The sequence below is a fragment of the Cygnus atratus genome, chromosome 2, assembly GCF_013377495.2.
Source record: "Cygnus atratus isolate AKBS03 ecotype Queensland, Australia chromosome 2, CAtr_DNAZoo_HiC_assembly, whole genome shotgun sequence".
NCBI classification, from domain to species: domain Eukaryota; kingdom Metazoa; phylum Chordata; class Aves; order Anseriformes; family Anatidae; genus Cygnus; species Cygnus atratus.
In genome coordinates, this window is record NC_066363.1 from 71,872,898 (window position 1) to 71,886,933 (window position 14,036).

Consider the following 14,036-nt stretch of genomic DNA (forward strand, 5'->3'; position numbering starts at 1 on the left):
AACTCCATTCTTGGGATTCCTTCTGAATACAGATTCAAAGGGCGCTCTGCTTAGCCCCTCTCTTTTAAGCTTGCAATAGTGGTTTCATATGTGTCAAGATAAAAATATTCTATTGCCTACATCAGTCAAGTTAATTTCCTAATTGAAAACCCCTTCCATCCCTGATTTACATTCCTAGACTCAGAGAAGTAAAAAAAAAATACAAGAAAAAAATCTGTGTGAAAAATGCTTACAGGAGAAATGCCTCTCTAACAACATTTTGAAAGCTTTGGACATCTGTCTTGTATTATTTAGAAAGCCTGAGCTTACAATCACAGTTACTTGCAGTATCAGGATCATGGTAGGCCAAGGAGAAACCAGTAACTTAAACCCAGATGTTTCACACATTTGCAATGAGGAGACTGTAATGAACTGTTCCAGTATGAATAACACCTCAAAGCCAGTAATCTTATAATCAGAGCCACAGTCTGAACTCAGATAACTTTTTATCCCTCAGTACGCTGTTGCTAGTTCAAGAGCTAAGAATACCCTGTTTTCTGTTTATTTTTAAAATTCTGCATTATTTTGTTTGTTATAAAAGATATTTTTATTTTAGGAAATAAGTATCATCCATCTAGAACAGAACATTCTTGCAAGAGAAGATGAATGGCAAAATATTAAGACGAATTTTTCTGTCTACCGTATTGCTAAGGGACTCAAAAATAGGCTTCTCTTTTTCAGGAGTATTACTTGTGTAAGTGAAAGAAACATTTAATCTTCTGCTTTTGGATCACCATACTAGTAAAACAGCCGAACAGTTCACATATGGAGCAATGTCAGGGAAGATAGTGAAGTCCCCACATAAAACATCACTCTACTTACCTTCCCTCTTTCAGCGTGGTGTTTGATACTATGAAAAGGGAGACAACAATAATGTGTGGTTGGCCAGCAGAATATAGAGACTAACATAAAAACCATCTGATTTTGACTAGAGAAATAATAAGAAGAAAGTCACCAGTCATGGTTCTGACTTACCTATCTGGATTGTCAGCAGCACAGACAGAATCAATTAGTCCTACATCGAGTGTACCCTATAAACAAATGTCCAAGCAGAAAAGGAGGAAGACATTTACTATTACATTACTCACAGTGCTTTACTCTGAGACAGGTGAAAGAAGCAGCAGCTTTGATCAAGCAAAATGAACCACAGATTTGGGCAGCAGTTTCTCCTAACCATTATAATGAGGGGAAAAACTAAGAGACTCAGATAAACAGATTCAGTAAAAGTTTATCTGTAGTTAAGTTGGAGACAGCTCAAAAACTGCTCTTATTTTTCTATGCTCCCAAACCTGCTTTAAGTTTTGTCCTAGAAGTGCCATCCCACTACAAATGGCATTCTCTGAGGGCAAACATTTGAAGTTTTTGTTTCCCTTTGTAGGTTCCAAATTTATCACATTATTCCCAGTGAAAGTTGTAAAGAATGACAAATGCAGGACAAGGGAAATCTCAAATTTTCTACTTGTGTTTTTAATTTACTCATTAACTGTATCCTTGCAAAGCTTCAAACTCAGATGTACACTGTGGTGTGGCAGGGAACTGGACCAAAAAAAAAAAAAAAAAACAACAGTGCTCGCTTTTCACTGAGGCAAATGATGGGGATGGGGAGAGAAGCCAGCCTTTCCTCTTGTACAGGTACAGGGCCTAGGACCTGGAGCCTCTGGCCAGTGTCACAGCTATCACTGTCAGAAACTGCAACCACCAGTGTCCCCTTGTTTTCTAAAAATCTTTGCTTTGAAAAGTTCTTCAGATTTCGACTTACCACAGCATTCTGTGGATTTGCCTGCTCATCATGCATCTCTCGGATCTCTTGCTCTGTGGACGCATGGACTTGACTCAGAACACTAAACCACTGGCTGTGGAGAGAAAGGCAGCAGCGTAAGTAAAATGTTGCTTGTGCACAAGCCTTTTGTCACCTTTGTTCTGCAGAGATCTAGCAGGTTCTGCTGGTTTTTGAAATTGCTTAAGATTCCTTTTGTCAACATGCATAAATGCAGCAAAGCTTTATGTCAGTTCAAGTAATACAGGATACAAACAAGCCCCTCCAGGTCTCCCATCCAAGTTCATGTCATACCCTTCTTCCTGAAGACAAATAGCATGTATAAAAAGTGGCACCTCTAAAAAAAACTGTCAATGAACACACTAAAATATCTGAGTGTTTAGAAAGTATTTGTAACATTCCACACATTTCATCTGAAAAAAATAGATTACCAGCTATATACAAAGCCTTTATTGGGAAATCCAACCTTCAGATAATAAATTTTGCTACACTGATAACATGACTGGTAATAATTTCTTACAATGATACTTCTCCAAAGGCCAAGAGGACGTAAGTCCTCTGTAGAGGCACAGTTGAGAGGGGGAAAAGAATAAAACCCTCAAGCAACTACCTCTACATTTTTTGTTCCCTGTGGAGTACTGGAAAATCCAGCTGCTGGAAGGACCAGTGATGTTGAACCACAGCCAATTCACCCCACTCCAGTGGCCTTGTATTTCCACAGTAGGGAAACTGGCAGAGAGGTTTCCAGTACTCTGGCCCCAGTGCTGAGCAGCAATTGCAAAAGGATTTAATTCCAACCACACCTTCTGCTTCTGGGAAATCTCTACCCTCCTGGCATTTGTATATGATAAAGTTCAACTACTCTAAGCAATTCCTCTGAAAGAAATTTGAGGGCAGAGCTTGGCCTGTTCAGCAGGTTCCTAAATGCCATTCTTTCAGATACGAATTTGCCATTCTAATGAAAACTACCTGGGGCTGAGTTTTCAAAGGGCTCAAAAGCCCAGCCTTTAAAACTGAGTCCTCACCTCTCTGCAGAGGGTTCTCAGTCACCACCAGGTTGAGAAAACAAATGCAAGATTAACGGCTTTGAATTTAAAATTATCTTTTCTACAATTGCTTATAGTCAAAGAATTTCTGCCTATGAAACTGAAACGCTGTCTCCATAACTCCAGCATTCGCAAGCTAACTGCTTTCCATAATGTAGATATCTGGAAACCAAATTGCCAAAATAGCTTGAGAAAACGTGCGCAGTAGTCTGTCAAACAGTACCAGCTCTGCCTTGTCATCCTACAGCAGCTTCTAACAGCTTATACTTTCATTAGAAACAACACAAGGCATGATGAAAAACGAAAATTCGGACTGCCTGACAACAGGAAAGAAGATGAGAATTTATTTAGTTTTTATTCTTTTGTTAAGACTCAGAGGTACACCCATGGAGAGCTTGTGCTTAACAATTACTTTGCTGTAAGGACTACTGATGTAAAACAAGGTCACTGAAAACCCCCTGAAGTGAGGGTTACCCAGAGAGAATGAACCATCAGCTGAAGAAACCTAAACTCACCTACGTGAACATTCCTAAAATTAAATTCAGCTTTTTTTTGAGGCTTAGGAATTGCAAATGTATTTAAATGTTAACCTTTTACTTAAAGACAAAAAAGACTTCATAGCATTGTATGCACAGTTAGTAATAATTTGTTATTGGACTTTAAAGCACAATTCAAAGGTTTCTTAATTTCATCATGCAATCTTTGTGTAAACAATGAAAAAGAAATCTATCGTGTCACTTTGCAAAAACGACAAAGGCAGATTTTACTCTCCTATTGCTTTCTCCCTCTTGGGCCATCCCTTGGTTTTCAGCTGAGTGCTAGAACTCAGGAATATGAAAAAGACAGATGAGAGTTTGAAATAATGGTTACCCACTGAAACATTACTTTTATCCTCAAATACACTTCCATGAGCAAAAACAGTAATTCCTCTTTTTGCGGGGGGTAGGGTGGGGAGGGGGGGAGCTCAGGTTTCTCCTCCCCCCCGCCTCATTTGAACAAAAAGCAACCTCAGTTGATCGTGTAGCTCATGTGCAAAATAATTTTTCAATAGCAGATCCAGAAACAACATAGTACAATGATTTTGTGCTTCTCTTTTAACAAAGCCAAACATTAACAAGGCTTTGACTTAAGCCCATCTGGAAATCCTTACACATGTCCCTCGTTAAAGTTTTCTAAGATGAATGTGAAAAAAGGAAACTTGAAACACACCAGAAAAAAACAATTTAAGCTAGATGGTATGTTATGTGTACTATATACAACAATGGTGTGTAATGCCTCCTCTTCTACGTTAAAGAAAAAACTTGAAAAAGATGCATGGCAGCAGACAAGTTTTTATGCTGGCAATTCATTATTGATCCCTGTGGAACCTTTATCATGGCATGTACACAAGTCTAATAGAAAAGACTTTAGCTAAGCCTTCATTTTAAAATTTACTCACATCAAACAAGAATCTTAACAATGAGTGCTGAAAAATTCATATGTAAGTGTAGTTTTAAGGATGCCTAAAAATGAATCAATGACTGCATTGTAAGCATTGCTGAATTTATATTCAGGGTCATGTTATACAGGAAAGTATTATAATTTCAAAAAAAAAAATAGAACACAAAGCAACTTTCAAGGCTTCAGAGCAAGACGAGCTCAAGTAATGTTGACATAAGCATCCTGCGCTCTGGCCTTGGGGCAGCAACGCAATGGGTAGTAAGATTTGATTACTAAGTTTGCTTTATTTAAATGCTTGATTTTTATAGGCAAGCATATTATTATCTCACACAAACGATAGTGTGGGGTTTATTTTATTTTTTTTAAAGATACACTACACCTGATTTGACAAGTTAAGCTTGCTATTCACCTACCAGCATGCTCCTACAGCTTGATACGGATCCTTCAGCAACAAATGTTAAGACCTTTTTTTAAATCAGTAGAAAGGCCAACACTGTTGCATGCTCCTCTTGTTCATGAACACGCATTCACCCTAAAATCCAATGATCCCATTGCAACTTGAAAACAATTAGGCTCTGCTTAAGCAAAAAGATCCCAACCCTAAATAGTACTTTATTTTAGATAGGTGAGAGGGATCTTATTGATCTAATCTGTGCAGCTAAATGTAGCAGGGTAATGCAAAAGAAAAGCATCAAAAGCTGACTACATCAGCAGGCCTTTGGAAAAAGTGTTAAATGCAACATGTTTAACACAGCCTGACTATTTGGTGATAGTGGGCAAATAAATAAATGATAAACACAAGTCAGAATGGCATGGAGGTTAAAAAGAAAAAAAAAAAAGCCTGATGATTTTCATACCTTGCATCCTCAGGAGATTCAGCGATCAAGTGGTAGGTCCTATCACCCATTATTAGATCAATACCATTTTCTTTGCCTGTATTATCAACAATCTCTCTGAAAAGAAGAAAATGCCAAGACTGAGCATTAGATTGTCACCGTATTTTGAAAATGGCTATTCTCCTGAGAGGATCACAAACTACTGACATTCAGAGTAACAGCAATCAGCGTTGTTGAACCTGATTAGTGTTTTATCTCAGACAGTACTAATACACCAGATGATAGTTGCCATGTTTTCTGCCTGTACTGTACAGATATTCAAGCTACTTTATGAATGTCACTATACAAAGTTGACTACTCTAATGTTTTAACATGAACTAAAGGAAAAGCGTTATCAAACCCTGAGAGAGGCAAGGACAACTGAATTTAGAAATGGATATATTTCTGAACTGATTGCATACCAATAGATTTTGGAGTGGTAAAAGGAAAGCCCTTGAAGATTAAAAATAAAACAAAACCAAACCTGAATTAGTGATTCTGTGTAGCTATAAGTCAGTATAAAGACACCTGAAAAAACGTAACTTCCAGAAAAAGCTGATCACTCATCTTCTGAAAAATTACATCTTTCTAATTTGCAGTTTGGATACACTAAAAAATCATGGACCACAAAGCACAAGATTTTTAAGGAGTAACTGAAATATTGTATTAACATTTGGAAGTTTTTGGTGGAAGATTAAGACTTTCCTGAAGCTTAAGAAAGAAATCAACTCCATTTCCTTTTCACTGTTTTACTGTATTTGTCTGAAGCTTATTATTTCCTTCTTAATGAGCTATGCTTCCTTATCAGCTATACAATTCTCATAAATCTCTCTCCTACATACAACATGTGGTCTCTCCTTATCAGCCTCGTGAAGACAATTTGTTTATCTGCTGTAAAAACAGAATGCTATCATTCTGTATTGTTGTCTTTCATTTGGACAATGTTACTGGGAGGAAGGAAGATTCAACCTACAGTTCAGGTTAGGTTCAGCAACCTTTACCTGACAATTTTAAAGGTATGTTCAGCAAAGAACTTCTTCAGGGATCAGTCAATGAAACAACATAGTGACAACAAAAAGAAGGTTTAAATGTATTAGAAAAAGGACTAAATAAATGCTATGGCACACAAGACAGAGTCGAATTCAGTTTCAACACAAAAATCGTGGTAGGAAATTTAGTCTATATGGAGTTTTACCTGACAGCCAGCAGCCCATTGGTTTTACAAGGGCATGTCAGGATGCTCACCAAAACTATTTGCTTTGTCCTGCCTGAATCCAAGGCTCAACCAAGACTTCCAAAGAAAACCTTAAACTAAGCTTTTAGTTTAGTTCAAGTACTCTGTTAAATGAACAAAATAAAACAGACAATTGCAGTTTACAAGATTCTCAGTGAAAGCAAGTGTTACAGCTGTTTATGTTGTTCTCTACCTTGGAGGAAAGCTTAGGTATGTTTACACACAAATAAGACTACCAATATCAGTAAACGGTAATTTTTAAATTAGCTAATCTATGGTCATAAAACATGTTGACTGTTTAAAATGAAAAATCCCTTAGAAACCTTTTTTTTGATGCATGCTTTATGAAACAGAATTTTAAGGCATAAGGAACTTCTGTTAGCAAGACAAATTGTTAAATTGGGTTTAGTAATTGTAGACTTTGGAAATGAATATATATCCATTTTAAAGACTTTTTTGTGGAACTACCATAATTATTTCAAACATAAAAAAAATCATAAATGTATACCAAGGATACAGTTTTGACCCATGCTAACTTAAATATATTCATCACCTATTAATTCCACCCTCTCCATTCTGTGTTTGCCTGCGGCAACAGACTTGGCAACATGCCCTGAATTGCCTTGGGAATCATTACAGACTAAGTAGGGCCTCCAGTCTGGGAGAAAGCATAGATGGGTTCATTATAGCAGCAGCTTTCTGAAGTATTTGGCTCTAGCTTAACTCTGGATCAGACTTAAGAGAGAGCCAAGTGAGGACAACACTTGCTTTCAAGATCTTCATCAAACACACGCTCATGCTTGCATTCATACAATTTGAGGGCAGAGCACTCAGTATCTTCCCAGATTAAGTCCCAAGAAGTATTTAGGAGGAACTACGGCTAGCATATGAACACATGTAAACCTACTTGGCCATTCGGACATCAATGGAACCCTTCAGCTTTTCTTCACTGTCATTTTCAAAGTACATCAACCTGGACTGCCTGAGAACAAACCATCGTTTCTTCCAGTTCCTTCTGGAAAGCGTGGATGATCCACCCCCCTTTTTATGAAGCCAACCCTGCTTAAGCGCTTCCTGCTTGGAACGAAACCACAGGAAGGTCTCATCTTTCAGGACACACCAGCGTCGCTTCCATGTGTTTATTAAGCCACCTGGCAAAAGAGGCAGATGTAGGTTCATAGGTAGTTAAGACACACAATTATATTATAAAACAGAAGCTGTGACCAAACCAACGCTGGAAGATGCTGACCAACAATGTGCAGTTGAACTGAGTCTCTGCTGTAAGCCATGAAACCAAAGACCTTGTTTTTACATATCCTTAAGGCCACCATACAGTTGGCAACCTAAAGACCCTGGAACTATAAATTATAATAAATAAATAAATGTAAACAAAACCAATATAATGTATATTAACATATACTGTATATTTGCTATATACATATACAACAATTATTTAAAATAAATTATTTAGAGGTCTTATTGTATGTGAGAAACAGGTCTCCAACACTGTTTTCAGTGCATTTCGATGATAACCTAAGGAATTTTAATAAGCATTAAACCCTTTCTTCTCTCCAGTTTTCTTCAATACTTTTGGCTATTAGGAGGTAGCAATGTTCAACTCAAAACTAGAAAACCTGGAAAAAGCATACTTAAAGTGGGAAATATACCAGTGTGAGCTCAGTCATACCAAAGCATAGCTATACTGTGTAAACTTCACGTGAGTTTTGCTACGACAGACAATACAGCTTGCACTGTAGTTATGTAAGTACTAAAACCTCAACCAAACCAATCTTCTCCTGTCATTCCTTCTTGCTAACTATGTCAGAGGGTAAAAATCCATGCTAATGATGACTGCATACATTATTTTTCGCACAAATGTACCCATGTGCCTGTTCATCCCTGTTCCTATTCCAAGAAATTTATAGTGATGGTTATGATAGAAGAATTCTAGATTATAATTTAGTGTCAATCATTAGAAGGTAAACCCAAGAATCTTAACCAGAGAACTCCTGCGTATATTCTTTCAGTCTCTCATGCCCCTTTGCTATGCATACCCTTCCTTTCAGTCTTTCAGATCCCAAATGAAAGTTGACTGAGGTCAGTAAAACTGATCAGCAATGCAGAATGCTGTCTGTTATAAGGTTTTGGGAGAAGGAATTGGCTTTCTTCAAAATTTGGTACAACTGGACTTTGCGAGTTATTTTGCTATGCCTATATTGGATATTCCATTGTTATGAGCTGGCAAATATGTAAAATGAAACAGAGGCAGTCTAAAATTTTTAATGTTTCTTTGCAGAGGGGAAAAACATCGCCAGATGTAAGCCACTGCAAGTAACTTAAATTGAGAGCAGCTCTCTCCAAACTTTTGCATCAATCTTTGAAGATTTTGAAAATAGCTTAACTCCACAAGAACTGGAGCGCAAGGTTTAGTAAACATTTCTGTTTAGCTTGTACATTTAGCAATCTCTGATTCACACAATACCTTTCATGTACAGAAAGCTGTGAAAGTAGGGCAGGCTGACACAGCTGTAGACTGAATCCCTTCGGTAGGAAAGTTCATCATCTGTATCAAACCTGGAGTCAAAATCTTCTTCACTGTCTTCAAACTAGGAAAGAAAAGGAATGAAGGCGGAATAATCTCTCAGGAAAGAGTTTAGAGAGAATAGGTTTAGAATTCTTCAACTAAAATGTTTTATGATGTACTGAAAGGACATGATTCCTTGGTGCTTCTAGTCCAGCTCACAAGGGGGAGTACACAGTAGTAAACTACAGCCTGTCCTATGTGATTACACAGTAGCCCTAATTTCATTTAACAAATCTACGAAACTGCTTTGTAGGTGATCAGGGAAGTTGTCCCTTTGCAAGAGCATGACGAGGGCATGCTGTTGTGTTCAATCCCCCTCCATCACCAAAGTGCTGTGGGTAACTGCTTAGAGAAGCCCTGAAAAAGAACCTATTCCACAAGCTGTGGTGATGACTTTCCTCCATGCCCAGTCATCAGAACTTCTGTTCTATATCTGACACCCACCCACAGCCATGCAACAGGAAGGAGTCCTCAGTGTAGATAGATAAATAGACAGTTAAAAGCATTTTCCTCTTAGGCAAGAACTGTTGGCTTATTCCAATGACCACGCTGATCATGCTCTTTGGCTTTCATTACCTCCACTGCCATAGATATTTTAGTGCTAACATTTTCCTTCCAAATAAGTCAGTGTTGCTGAAATACTTTTTCACTTTCCCAGTCACACAGTTTCACAGAAGTATTCTGTGAGTGGTGGAGGAAATCATATTCTTCCAAAAATATTTTTTGGAAGAGTAAACACCACAGTAAATTCAGTAAACAGCACTGAAAAAGAGCTCTTCAATGTAAGCGTCTGCCTCAGTAATTCTACCATTTGCCATCGTATGAAATTTACTCTGAAAGTAATTTCAAATACACCTGGCATATCGGGCGATTTCTGCAAGCAGTTTATTCACACTGTTCCAACTTGCATGCATAACGGAACCTGTATTTTCTGAAATCAATTCCCCACCACACTACCCCATGCCAAATGTGCACACGCAGGTATTTTGCTTATGAATTGCATCCATGCCCGTGCACCGAGCTCCTCACAAAATAATGCACAGTTCTGCATTAAAACAGACAGAACCATATCCGTGTATAACCTTGGACTGCAATCACGGCTGGAGCTGCCTCTGACTCTAATATGCTCACCCCAGTGGCACTGAGATTGCAACAGTTAACTACGTCCATACGCAGTGTAAATAAGTCAAACTATATGATACAGACTTTTCTAAGAACAGCTACAGTGACTGTACAGCTGTACAATGGAAAAAATATCAGAAATCTTAAATCAATTATTAGATAACACAAAAATTGATACTTACAGAAGACTGAGCTCCTTCAGAACTGAATCTGTATGCTCCAGAGCTGTTGTATGTCCCCACTGAGCATCGGTAGTCCGGTGACCACTGGCTACTGTGCGAATTAGAGAAGGTCACGCTGCTACCAGAAGTAATAGCACCATCTTCATAATCATCTTGGTCGTAATCATAGTCTCCATCGGGAGAAATAAGTTCCACAGAGTCTGGGGGTCTACAGGATACGTTTTCTGGCATGCAGTATGTAGATTCACCACTGGAAGAGTTGTGGAGACTCACTGTGTCATGGGTAGGAGGTATAAGCATGGTGTTGCTAGCAGCAGGAATTGTTGGCACTACAGTATCATTCATATACGGATCTTCTTCTGAGGAATCATCACTTGTTCTGATACCACTGGTCCTTTGATCAGAATGGCCATGCTCACTTGGATTGGGCGAATCCTTAAATGCATCATCATCAGCTTCAAAGCCCTCATCTACCTCCTCCTCGGGATATGGCTGGCTGAAGTTAAAATTGGGCTTTTCACTGCAGGCGTTTCCAGTCTGTTCAGTGAGCTCAGCAGGATACCCACCGCCCACGGAGAGTGACCTCTCAATGTTTCGGACACATTCATCTATCTCAGCAAAGTTCAGAGATTCTAGGAACTCCTGGGCTGCTCGACAAGCTTCATCCTCGAGCCGCCTGAGTTCCTCATCTCGGAGCTGCTGCAGCCTCTGTAATGAAGCCTCTGTCAAAGACAGCTCCTGCTGCTTCTTCACGCGCTGCAGGTCTTCAATTTCTCTTTCCAGACGCAAGATTTCTTCCACCTGCCTGCTTTCTTTCTGCCTCTCCACCTCTTTCTTCAGCTCTGCCTCCTTCTGGGCTTTCTGAACAGCAGCCAGTTCCTGCTTCTTTCTTTCCTCTTCAGCCTGCATTCAAAATAAAATAAAATAAAATAAAATACTACCCCCCAACACTAGATTTTGTTGTTGTTGTTCTAAAATACTATACTCCCACCATGCTGTTCATTTAGAAGGACCTTTGCCCCTACATCAGAAAGAAAATGAAAGAAAAAGAGAAATTAAATCATGATTATATTTACTCAGAGATACTGAAAAGCTCAAGTATATGCAGAAAATTTAGTCTTTGCCAAAAATTAAATGAAGCATGAGGTGAAAGAAATTTCCATGCAAACAACTGTATCAAGTTTCCTTTAGCTTTATCTGCCAAATCCTGTAATAGGTTTAGTTTAAATGCCACAGAGGCCTTTTATTTTTTTTAATGGTTGGGTTGAGATATTCAAATAAACAGGATGGCTAAAAACATTAAGAATATCATTTACCTGCTGGGCAAGACGCTCTGCTTCTTGCCTTTGTCTTTCCCTAAAAGTGAGGGAAGAAAACAAGTTAGCAAATCAAGCTCTACATAAACTCATCAAATGCCTTTGCTAGGGCAATAGCTCAATTTTCAAATCATCTGCCAGATGCAAGAGACAGCCAAAAATAAGGTCACCAAGGATATGTTTGTGAATATGTAACTACCATGATAGCTACGTGCATCTTCTAGCAAAAGAAGCAAAAGATTTCCAAAATCACTTGATTTTACCTCCCACCCCAAAAAAAGGCTCTTCAAAGCAAAATCTAATGTGGCACAGAGAGAGCAAAATCTAACATGGCGCAGGGTGTAATGCAAGAGGGCATACTGCACCTTTCTTCTTCCTCTTTTCTTCTTTCTTCCTCTTGTCTCCGCTTCTCCTCTAGTCTTTCCTTGTAAACACGTCTAGCAAGCTGGCCTCTCCGCTGCTTCTGAAGGACTATGGCTGCTTTCTTCAGGCAAAGGAACTTTTTCCTACTACAGAATGCTCTGTAGTTCTTCTGTATCACAACCACATAGTAAAGAACTTTTCTATACCTCTTTCTGGAGAAAAAAAAGGGGGGCAGGGGAGTGAAAAAAATCACAAAATGAAGCAAATTTCTAAGGAAACAAGGGACTAATGAGCAGTCATAAGAGGTCCTGCCATAGTGACTTGCAATAATAAGCCACAATAGCGAAGCAATTTATTATGTCTAGCTCTGTGATGGTTTCCCCATTCTAGTTCACATTCTCTTCCCCAGGAGAGGAAAGAGATTCTCTTATTACTATGACAGAGCTGCGTTTTCATTAAGAAAACACACACTATCAATCTTGGATGTTCTTATTCCCTTGAGAAGAAGATGCTACCAAGTACAGCTTGCATACGTGCACACGTGGAGAAACAAGACACATAGGTATCCATCCAACATCTCCGAAAAGAAAGATAATGCACAGGAAGTTCTGCCATTAAAAATGGAATACAGTTTTTGAGTAACATACTGGTCAGAATATAAGGGACAGGACTAATTCTACACATGAGGAGAAAATACCTCGTTATGTAAACAAGTTTCCTTAAACTATCCTCAACTGATTTGTAGAAAAAGCAGAGGAATAAACAAATGGGATCAGGAACTCCACCTAATACATAATGCAGGATGCCAAGTAAACAAATGAAACATTAATCAGTTACCTAATGTCATGGTTCTTTAAGAACCAAACTGACTAGTTTTATTTGCCCTCTCTTTTCTCAACCTGAAAAAGCAGAGATAAATCTGCATCTCATCTGGTAATTTAATTTGGGGTAGCCCCATTAGGTGCCATCCTGCTAGATTTCCTACTACGTTATCTCATACCACGATGCCATTACATGGATGGCTGACCTCCAACCTTCCATTCTGTCCTATTCATTACATCAAGATGACTCAAACACCTTTTTGTTTTATTCACGGGTCTGGTAAAGATACCAGATGGTGTTTTCAAAAGTCACGTACAATATTTGGATGCCAGCTCTCTGTGAAAGGTTAAGAATTGTACCCAAGGTATTTATTTATCTACCTCCTCCCTCCCCTCCTCCCCCATTCATACCAAGGTTCAATTATTGATATTCTCTTCTAGTCACTTACCGGGCTGTGTAACCCAAGATGTGTGCTCGGATAATCATTGCTGCTTTGGTGACTTCCACCTCTCTCTGTTTCTCTAACTTGTGTTCCAAGGACTCACGGAGGAAAACCTACACAAGAAAACTTCTGGCTTAACTTGCTGATAATTTCACATATAAAGGACAGCAAGGCTGCTGCCAACATCATTCTGAGCAGCAGGCCTGAGCTTTGTATTCAGAGTCAAATGATACATTTCCTTAACAGAAAAGGAAAACAAAATATATTTCTCTTAAAATGCCTGCAGATGATCCTCTGACTATGGATTTCAGTAGGAAAAGCCTGAGCACCGTAACAGGCATTTTAATTAGGAGCAGGGATTTTCCAAAAACTATTTACTGGATTCATTGACGGGCTTTCCCACCAAAGAGTAACATGGGCCAAAAGTTGTAGGACTTAGTGTGAACTTCCTGATTTCGCAGTACCACAGAATGGCTGAAGTAGGAAGGGATCTCTGGAGGTCACCAGCTCCAACGCCCCTGCTCTAGCAGGGCCACTCAGAGCAGTTTGTTTGTGGGGCAGAAATACTTTCCCTAGGAATTCAGCTGTTTTACTGTAACATTGAGCTTCCATAACCTCTTATAATCCTCATTCCTTCAAGTGTTAGCAGTATAAACCTGCAGAAGTACACTGAAGTGAGTGTGGTTCCATATTCAGGTTGACTCAACTGCCTGTCCTTGTCCTCTACACGTGGAGACATGCTGTGATGGGTATCCTGCTGGGGCCAGACATCCATCACAGCCATCCAGCATCCT

The 14,036-nt window shown here is 39.0% G+C and overlaps 1 protein-coding gene across 1 annotated transcript in view; it reads right to left on the bottom strand.

Moving 5' to 3' along the window:
- Positions 1 to 14,036, bottom strand: part of MYO10 (myosin X) — a 164,057-nt gene that overhangs the window by 16,194 nt on the left and 133,827 nt on the right. Inside the window, exons 22-30 of the mRNA XM_035560318.2 lie at positions 13,249 to 13,355; positions 11,981 to 12,190; positions 11,616 to 11,655; positions 10,300 to 11,202; positions 8,894 to 9,017; positions 7,319 to 7,562; positions 5,160 to 5,255; positions 1,799 to 1,892; positions 1,015 to 1,070 (exon numbers count right to left, since the gene is read on the bottom strand). Of these exons, the coding sequence (XP_035416211.1) occupies positions 1,015 to 1,070; positions 1,799 to 1,892; positions 5,160 to 5,255; positions 7,319 to 7,562; positions 8,894 to 9,017; positions 10,300 to 11,202; positions 11,616 to 11,655; positions 11,981 to 12,190; positions 13,249 to 13,355 (1,874 nt within the window). The remainder of the gene's footprint in view (positions 1 to 1,014; positions 1,071 to 1,798; positions 1,893 to 5,159; positions 5,256 to 7,318; positions 7,563 to 8,893; positions 9,018 to 10,299; positions 11,203 to 11,615; positions 11,656 to 11,980; positions 12,191 to 13,248; positions 13,356 to 14,036) is intronic.